General features: G+C 53.2%; 1 protein-coding gene across 1 annotated transcript in view; it reads right to left on the reverse strand.

Annotated features, from left to right (window-relative positions):
• The window catches only part of LOC125959264 (dynein axonemal heavy chain 10), a 39791-nt gene that overhangs the window by 7309 nt on the left and 22482 nt on the right, over positions 1 to 10000 (reverse strand). Inside the window, 17 exon segments of the mRNA XM_049692077.1 lie at positions 1 to 345; positions 427 to 498; positions 578 to 2332; positions 2408 to 2787; positions 2903 to 3076; positions 4376 to 4535; positions 4606 to 4810; positions 5062 to 5204; positions 5359 to 5563; positions 5631 to 6414; positions 6476 to 6833; positions 6926 to 7729; positions 7920 to 8030; positions 9004 to 9162; positions 9231 to 9335; positions 9401 to 9823; positions 9906 to 10000. The exon segment at positions 1 to 345 is cut by the window's left edge and continues 267 nt beyond it; the exon segment at positions 9906 to 10000 is cut by the window's right edge and continues 36 nt beyond it. Coding sequence (XP_049548034.1) covers positions 1 to 345; positions 427 to 498; positions 578 to 2332; positions 2408 to 2787; positions 2903 to 3076; positions 4376 to 4535; positions 4606 to 4810; positions 5062 to 5204; positions 5359 to 5563; positions 5631 to 6414; positions 6476 to 6833; positions 6926 to 7729; positions 7920 to 8030; positions 9004 to 9162; positions 9231 to 9335; positions 9401 to 9823; positions 9906 to 10000 — 6278 coding nt within the window.

Genomic DNA, 10000 nt, shown 5'->3' on the forward strand with positions numbered 1-10000 from the left:
GCTGATCAGCAGGTGGCCGTTCTGTAGCATCAACCAACAGCCCTGCTCGAGTGCCGCATACAGTAGCTTCAGTGCCGCCGGCTCCTGGCCCTGGCCGAGCGAGATATGCCAGAATTTGCTGCCCCCGAAACCACACCGGTCGGCTAACTTCATCAGATCGTTGGTCGGATCGGAACCGGGACTCAGGATGAACACGACGGGCGTCGTGGCGGTCGACTGCTCGTAGATGGCATCGAAGCTCAGTATCGGTGGCGTGATGTACTCTTCGCCCATCGTTTGTGCCACATAGTTGTTCAGCATCCGGTACACCCGGTCCACACGGAGGCATCGCATCAGGAGCAGGTGCTGGAATGCAAATGATTGATCAGGTGTCAGTGGTGGCAAAAAGAAGGGTGTTCCCGGTATACAGCACAGCTCCCAGCTTACATCGTACGGGGTCATCCGTTCCTCGAAACCCCCCGGATACTCGTACCCTTCGCTGTCTTCCAGGTCGTACCACTTTATGTTGGAAGAAAGAAGAGAGAAAAGGGGGCAAAGTCAAGCAATAAGTAGCTTTACGCCTACGCTCGCTACGTACGCTGCTCCATTCGTAGATATTCTGTTCGATGTGGCGCGGCAGCGTACCAAACTTGTCCGGAAACAGTTCACTCAGCAGCACAATGTCTTGCCAGCCCTTCTCGCCGATCCATGTGACCGGGCAGGGCTGTCCGGACCGCTCTAGTGACACTTTGCCTTTGATGAAGAAATCGATCTCGGCCTGTGACAGCTTTCCGCGGCTCTGTTCAAGCTTGATCGTGATCTGGAACGAAAACAGCAGCTTGTGCCGCTCGAAGATTCCGATACACCCATACTCGTACACGTTACGCGTCAGCGTGTTGATGATATTGTCCAGCCGTTTCGACAGCACATTGTCCGGTACAGCCTTACGCAACGAGTAAGCGAACACTTCCAGGTACGAGCTGAGCGAGTACTGGTACATCGCGCTCACGGTCGCCATGTCCGACAGCACAAAGTACAGGATGGCCCCTCGCTGGGCCGCCAGGCGGTAACCGTTGCGGAGCAGATCGATCTCGCGTGCCGTCTGTTCGGCTAGGGTAATCTTTTGCGATACTTCGGCGGCCTTCTCCTTGGTGCTCTCGAGCGTTGTCACCAGCTCGACGTTGTCGAGCATGTTACCGGTGGAGGTGGCGAGCTCGCGGAGCAGCGAATCCTCCAGGTTTTGCAGCAACGCCTTGTTGGCGGTCGTTTCCGCGATCAGTGTTTCGCGTTGCTCCTCCAGATCCGGTCGTTCCGCTCGGACCACCACACTCAGCAGCTGGTCCTCTAGGCCACTCTCCGTGACGGTGTAGTTGATGACCTGTGCCTTGGCGTAGACTGCCGGATCGAAGTTGGGATTGGCCAGCTTAGTCGTCAGGTAGAGGCGGAAGTTGGCATCTAGGTCGACCTCCTTGTCACCGATCAGGACGGTTTGTCTTCCCGCCTGCACTTTGACGTTCCTTTCCAGCACATTATCGATGACGGGATCGATGTAGTCGTCCACGTCCTGGAACAGTACCGGCGTACCGTATTTGATGGCCATTTCGAGCTGCTTCAGAAAGTCCTTATCGTTGAACGATAGCACCTTGAGGTTGTTGGGCGTCTCGCGCTTCCTGATCCACGTCAGTGCCTGCTGCTGCGGATCGATGCACAGCGGGAAGCGAGATGCCCGCGTGGTGAGGATACCGTTCTGGATCGAGAGCTCGTCCGGTGGCAATCCCTCGGCGCTCCACGTGCTCAGCTCGAGATCATCCGACAGATTTGCGTTGACGCGGTACGGCTCGGTGAAGGGAATCTCCTTCTCCACTACGTCCGCGAGCCAATCCTGGAAGAGTATCGTCTTACGGAACTCCCAGGAGAATGGACCCATGTAGGCGAGGAATGAGGCCGACAATAGACTGTTCCCGATGACCTTCGTCCGTTCGATGTTCAGCTTGCCCAGATCAATCTGCCATCGGTCACGCTCCGAGCTGAGTCCGGAAATCAGCTTGTCGGCTGCGAGCAGCCGCCGTTCCGCCTGCTCCATCATCTCCTGCAGCATCTGCTTCTCCTTGATGGCGGTCGCGTACTTGTGGTTCAGTTCGGCCAGCTCGTTCTCCAGCTTGCCGATTTCGTCCGTCAGCTTTACCAGCAGCCGAATTTGGCCATTCAGCTCCGACTCCAGGAACGCAACCCGATCCTTCTTCGGTTTGATCTCCTTGAACACATCGCAGTAACCGAGGACGGCGCGCACAAACTTCAGCAGCCCGTAACCGGCCTTCGAGATGGTTTGCATATCCTCCAGCTTTTGCGATCGCTGTTTGCGATGAAACGAAACGGTTAATGACTTGATCTACTCTCTACTCCACGAGGCACCCTCGCACCAAGTTACCTTCATGTTTGCCCGCACGGTAGCGACCTGCTTCTGCGTGATGGCATCGCAGTCCAGTTCCTGTAGGCTCCGCAGGAAGTTCCCCTCCGACATCATGCCCTTGGCCGTCTTCCACGAAATGTCCTTGTAGCCCTTGATGATGGCGATACACTCGCACACGACCTGCACCGGTTCCGGCGGTGTGGCAAAGCTGCGAATCTCGGTAATGTCCGATTTGTCCAAATCGGACAGCGCCAATCGAGCGACCTCGAGGGCGGGCAGTGCCGCCGCCAGCGCTTCCTCCGCTTCCGCCTTTTCCACCGTAATAATCTTCTTCTGCTGTTCCACCTCCACCGACTTTTCCGACGCTTCCAGTTTCTTGATATTGGCCTTTTCCGTGGCTGTGGGGAGCAACAAAACCGACGAAGGAAACAGGACAAATCAGAGGGAATGGTTCATCAAACATTGAACCACACACTCTCATATACACACACCCACACGCAGGCAGCTACTCACATGTCTCAATTCCGACCAGCATCGATCCGCAGCGCTCTGCCGCTTCGATGACATTTTTCCGCTGCTCCTCGACGATGATACTCAATTCATCGATCTGATGTGAGGCTTCATTAATTTTCTTGATTCCATCCGATAGTCGGGCGCACTGTTGCATGATGAAATTATCTTTCTCCTCTGGCGAAGCGTGACAAATTGAAAATGAAAGATGAACATTTATTTTTGGTCGGTCTGCTGGTCGGTATGGTCGGTGGCGTGTCCCGGCCGTTGACGATCTGGTGGTGCTGGGGAGGGCATTTTCCCGCATTTCTGTTTTTTTTCCTTCTGTTGTTCCCCTGTTTTCCCGTTTTCCTGGTATCTGGTGGTCGACGTTCCAGGTCCAGGGTCTCACGCTCTGCACGAGGAGCTGGCACACTCACGCTATCTCACCTCGACACTTCTCGGCGAGTCGACGGATTGTTTCTTCAACTTCCCGTCTCCTCCAACACCTTCAATGCCTTCTGCCTGGCAATCGGATCGCCAGCGATAGGCCCACCAAGAGTGCTCCACTTACGCACAGCAGCCGCCCACCAACAGTGACATCCGGCAGCTCCGGGAAGATCCGGCATTGGGAGCAAATAAAAATGGAAGAAGGTGCGTGCACGGAACCGTACACGGGATCCAATGAACCGTGCGGACACTGCCACCGGCTTTGGGCGCTAATGTGTGTATGTGTGCATGTAAGTAGGTATGTGTGTGTGCGTGGCACGGGCACGGGCAAATTTGGATGTGAGATTATAGCACATATTAGACTTTCCGCCTGATGTGACTAAGCCCCGCATCACATTAGCTCCGCGAACGCGAAGGCAGCAGCTGATGCTGAAGTAGGTCCTGGGAAGGGAAGGGCTCCACCGCCTGCCTGTGACGAGTCGCGTTCAGGCACTTCAAAGCCTCTACTCATCCCCGCACCTCCACCGGGGAAAACAAGGCCGAATGATCGATTATTCCGGGTAATGCCGTGCTAATTAATTATGGACCGACCGGAACAGGAGGGCTACATTCCCAGTATGGGACGCTGGTGTTCTGGATCGGATAGCGCCTTTTTTCGTGCCGTCGCTCTCCCCTCCCAGTCCCCCCTCCACTACCCTTCTCACCGAATTGCAAGAGTAATAAGATGGACGCATGGTTGGGCACACGAGACATTTGATAGACAGCTAGGCGCTCCGGATGGACGATGGGTTATGCGGTGCCGTGCTGACAGCAGTCGTGACAGTTTGCCGTGGAAACAACAAATTGATATGGGTCCTTCCGGCTTCCACGAACTATCCCCGGCTACCTATCTGGCTATACCAGTTACCAGTATTTGGGTCGGTAGCAAATGTAGTGCACGGATCATACCCGACAATCTCAATAAATTTATCACAAATTGATGTCAGTAGTTATGCGAAGAATCGTCGTCATAGTAGCAGTAGCAGCAGTAGTAGCAACTCTACTCACCGATCAGCTTTAGGTAGGTGGAAATGTAGTCCAGATAATGTTTGGGCGTTACAAAGTTTCTTCGCCGCACTTTCAGCAGGTACTGCACGTTGTAGTTCTTCAGCGATTGATGGACATGCACGATGTGGCTGATGATTGGTTCGCGATTGTTTTCGGGAATCTGCGGAGCGAAAGAAAATGTTCCATAAAATCAAACGCACTTCGAGGTCCTCTCCGATTTCGATTTTTACCTTAGCGTGGTCGGTGAGGAAAACGCGTGCTACGGCAAACAGTGCCTGTTCCGGCCAGGGAAACACCCAGTCGATCGTAGTGCTTCCGACGAGCCCGGGAAAGCTTCGACAGCGGTTACGGAGCGTGTCCCCCTCGGGCGACATGCAGAGCACCACGTGCAAATTGCGAACGGCGCGATCGAGGAAAAACGACCAAACTCCATCCCTGCAAGGAAAGGAGGGAGAGGAGAAGGAGAAGCGGTGAGTCTACAATAAATGGATTTAAAATCCGCCGGCGCTGTCGCCGGAAGAGCGACAGGAAATCAGTGTAAACACGCGCTAGCAGCAGCAGCAACAGCAGGAACAGCAGTCTGCACAGCTTGCCCAGGGTGCGAGAGCACGCCCCAAGAAGCCAATAAACCACGTGCCAACAGCTGGTGAGCAGTGGAGCAGAGTAATAAATACGATCCAACCTACTTGCTCGGCGCATAACCGGCCTCCACCGCGCCCGCCCGGCACTGACCAATTATCTGATCCTTTTCGTCGTCGCTAAACAGGGCTGGCACCATTCCAGTGGTTAAGATATTATTTATGAACTCCAGAAATCCTTCTTCCGCAATCTATTTTCGGCGGCAGCCCGCGGAACGATGGAGAGAAACAAGAAAAAATGCGAGAAAGTCAGCAGGATGCCACGAAGGGATAGACACCGCCGAGGTTTGCATGAGTTGAAGATGGCGTCCGGTCGCCATCCTGGCTCTGAAAAACAAATCTTACTTGGGCCGCTTTAAAGATGAAGCAGGTCCGCGTACCACGGACACCGACCTGCAGGAACAGTGTTTTGAGATCGTCCCGGAACGAGGCTTCATTATAACCGCGGCTCAGGACGATTACAAATATGTCACATCCGGCAGCGAATGCCGCCAGTCGGGTGATGCTCTGCTTGCCCGAGCCGCCGATACCAACCAGCATGACGTGACCACTGTAAACGAGAAAAGGAAGATTAGTTTGCTTTGTTTCCACCTTTTCCGCGTTTCAAAGAGACCTACCGGTGCATCCGAAGCGTACGGTGAACGCGCGTCAGGTGCTCCAGACAGTCCTCAAACAGTACGAGATTCATTTTCGCCCGCTGCTCGTTGTACTCCATCAGTATCTCCTGGAACAGGAAGTAGATGGCTTCGTAGTCGAGCAGATCCTCGTAGTACCTCTCCTCGGCCGGATTGACCGCGTTTCGATAGTCGCCGAATAGTAACGGATCCCGCAGCGCGTACTGCGCCACCGACAGCTCGACGATGGCACTCTTGATGCGTGACTCCGCGTTCCGGCTTTGCCGGGTGTTGTCTACCTGGACCGTATGGCGGAAGCTACGCGGCACCGGAAACCGTTCCATTATCTGCTCACTGATCTGCTGCTCCAGGAACTGCTGGTCCTGCGTGCTTATCATGCGATCGCAGATGACGCGCGCGAATTCGTTACGCCAGACGCGCACCAGGTGGCGCACCTCCTTGAAGTATTGCGGCTGTATCTGCAGCAATCCGGCGAAGATGCGCGACAGGTCCTTCATGTTGAAGATGTAGTGGAATTTGGACGGTGTCGGAGGCATCTTCGCGATGAGCGTCTTGAATAGGGCGAGCGTCATTTCGATCACTTTCGGGGCGTTTGCTTGCAGCTCATCGGGGAACGGTTGCAGATGGCCCTGCAGTATCGAAATGTAGATGTGGTGCAGCGTCGTGTCACTCGGGAACGTTACGTTGACGACGGAAAACATGGAGATGAACCGGGGATCCACCTCGTTGCGGCCACCGCCAGCGCGTCCCATCGCAGCGATGAAGGCTGAAAAGCGTCACGGTAAGTCAAGGGGCTTGCGTTCCATGCGTTCAGGTTCCGAACTCACACATATCCTTAAACTTTTTCCAGCTCAAATCCTTTGTCCGATCGAACATTCCTTCCCGCTCGACGAGCAGCTTGAGCAAGGCGATCGGTTGCTGCGTTCCGTACGTGTCGACCTGTGGTAGATTCATGTCGTCGATGAACGTCACCAGCTTCTTGCCGACCGGTGGACCGAAGATGTCTTTGGTTCGCTTCTCGACCGCCGTTTCGATCGTTTTCTGCACGTCCATCGACGAAGTCCTTGAGGAGAAGTTTATCTTCAGCACCACAAACGCATCCCGACTCAAGCCACCGAGGAAGTGCGAAGTGACGGCCGTCTTCGAGGTGCCGGGATCACCCACGAGAACAACGGGACGGCGAACCTGCGAAGGTAGGAGGAGGCGCATAGCATTAGTTACGATTCCATCGCTATGGAGAGACCTCTTTTCGCGGGAATCGTCTACTATTTGCTCACTTTGTTCATCAAATTGAGGACCTGTTCGATCTTGAGCGTATCCCGGGTCGGGACGAGAATGTCGCTGAAGTGAAGTGACGAATCGTGCACATAGCTCGGAATAATCCATTCCCAGGCTAGCCAAACTTTCCGTTCGATATCGAAGTAGTACTCGAACAGCGTAGGCTTTTGTGTTGGTAGCTGACCAACCGGTGCCGGACTGTCTGGTGTATCCTCGCACGCCACCAGCTCCAGTGTACGTTTGATGAATGCATCGAAGCGAAGTTGGGATTCCTCGAGAAGTGAGGCACCGAGCGAGAGGTATAGGCACTGGATGAACCCACACTCGACCACATCCTCCTCGTACGGGCAGGTGGCGCTGGTCTGGGGAAACAGTGCGTCATAGAACTGGCACAGCTGCACCACCATATTCAGGTTCGTTTGTCCTACGACGAGCTCGAGCGGTTGCTCTTGATTGTTACCATCGGTACCCTCCAGGATGTAATCGATCGCGCTCGGTACGATGGCGGCGTACGATTTCTGTAGGGTTTCTTGTTCCTCACCGTACCGCCGTTTCAGCCAGCGGTCCCAATAGCAGGTGTAGCCGAGGTTTTTCGGATCCAAATAAACCATACCGGCACGGGATACGGTGGCGGGGGAAGCGTAGGCCAGATCTCCAACTTCAAACAGCAGCGCACAGTAGCTATTCAGCCGGATGCGCTCCCCGTTGGCCAGCGTTAGTAGCTTGTTGTCGTCCATAACGGAGTTCATATTCTCGATCCATAGGGCGTCCACATCGCCATCGAAGCAAACATACCGTCGTTCCTGACCGCATCGATGGCAAGAAGAAGTAGAAGAGATTCATTATTGGCCCCACTATTCCGCCGATGAGATGGATCTGATTTGACGGCTCATAAACCGCTTTGTGTGCAGCGGCTGCTGGTATGCCAATAGAAACGTGCAAGCTGCAAACGGCCCTCCCCCCTCCATTATGCACTGGCAAGCAAATACTTACGTCCCGTTCGGTGGGTTTATTCATCTCTCGAAATATATTTGAAAACAGTCCATCGATCCAATCGCGTGTGCTGGGATCCAGATATCCGTACAGTTCAATCACGGAGCATGCCTGCGAAGCAAAAAGGGAGAAAACGGACGGACGGTACGGGTTTTTGGGTGAAATATTGAAAAGTCAGTTGAAAAGGGGAAAAAGGAGAAGTGGAAACCCCTTCGGTGGTAACGTGGCAGTGGACCGCGGTATGGACACCGTGCATTAGTATGTTCAAACTCCAACTCTCCTCTCACGCCACAGCAATATGCAATCAGAGAACCGAACGACGAGAAGTATTTTTGAAAAGCCGTTAAACATTATTCTTTCGCCCCTCTCCCCGCGAACAATATGGAGGCGCGCCTGCAGTAATCCTGGAACCAGTCGGTCCGGATTACACCGCACGTTGTATGTAGACGCGGTTTCTCTGGGCGAGGTCCCGAGTTATGGTCTTTGTGAAGGGCCGAATCACGAAAATACGTTCGTGGCTTGCCATCATCGGGATCCGGCAATAGAGAATCAATTCGTTAATTCATCCTTAGCCCTTCGTTTCGAATGGTGGTTCGAGTTTTTGTGGAATGTTGGAAGAAGGTACTTTTTGGGAAAGGAGAGCCAAAATTGGATAGCATCGGAATAGGAAATCCGCGATGAACTGAGTGAGAGCCAAAAGCTCATTCAGATGCACCGACCAATTTGGAAAGTAGCTGCTACTATTTCGCGAAAGTCAATGGTGTAACAGAAAATAAGCTTTTTTTCTTGTGTTTTGTTGCCACCATCGTTTCTTCCCATGTTCATCAGCCAATGGTCGGTGGTGGTGCCATTCAGCCGAACGTCGTGTGTAAATGAGGATAACGCTTTTACGTTATTAGTTGCGAGATGCGCTAGGGTTGTGCTGGTAAGCACGCTTTGAAACTCTTGATGTGGTATTGACACTGCTATTGCTGTGAGTTCTTGAGGTTTAAAGTGAGAGACCGAGTTCAAACAGTATACTAGAGCAAAGGGCATTGAGCATCGCCAAAAACTCTACAAAAAAGAGAGATCGAGTTGAACTTACCTTGGGATTTAGTACGGTATACTTGGTTGGTAGTCCCATTTTGGTTTGCGCTTCGATCAACGTGTTGATCACAACCGACTTGCCGCCCCCGGTTGGACCAACGACCATCGTCGAATGTCTTGTCATCATCGTTTCGTACAGTTGCTGCACTTTGTCCATCTGCAAACACATGATCACATCATCAACATCATCATCATCTGTAGGCTCTGCTATCTCAGGTACATTACCTGTTTCTGCATCAAAATGTACCCGTGTGCTAGTAGCACCTCCTTGACGGCTTCGTTGAAATCCGGATAACCGACACGCGGATAGTCAACACCTGGGAACAGATCCTACAAAAGGACAACCGATAGTATAATCCGCCATATCATCGGAATGCCCACGCGGAATACCTTACCTTGATGAGACCCATAAACAGTGGCACATCGTCGAACACAAACTTGGGAAAGTTCATGTCGAACAGCGTGCGCATCAGTGTGGCCGCCTCGTGCACGTCCGGTGACTTTCGTTTGTTCACCCCGGCCATCCGGAGCACCGCGTTCAGTGAGCGTAAGCCCCAATCGTAATGGTACTGCTTGGACAGCTGCTCCCGTGCCATCTTGTACAGTACCGTCATCTTTTTGGCCAGCACCTTCGCGGTAATGAATCCGTCCGAGAACAGCGATATCATGCAGATGAGCTCCAGGTCGGGCATGATGCAGGTCACTGGACGGAACAGTGCCTTGACCGATTCCGGCAGCTCCGTACGCCCGGCGTACCCCGGATTCATTGTGATGAAGATTCCCACTTTAGGATCGAGATGGATTTCATTTCCTTCAAACTGGCGGCAGTCGGGATGGGAAAGGAGGAAAATGGTTAAGAAATGGTGCAGACCGGTCAGGTAATTCATCAATCAAACTCACCATGAAGGTGTCTGCACGTGATACCAGCGCCGTTTTGATGGTTTGCAGCTGCGTCGAGATGACACTCAGGACGGAAATGTCTATTCGATTGAACT

This window comes from Anopheles darlingi, chromosome 2 (genome assembly GCF_943734745.1).
Source record: "Anopheles darlingi chromosome 2, idAnoDarlMG_H_01, whole genome shotgun sequence".
Classification (NCBI taxonomy): Eukaryota; Metazoa; Arthropoda; class Insecta; order Diptera; family Culicidae; genus Anopheles; species Anopheles darlingi.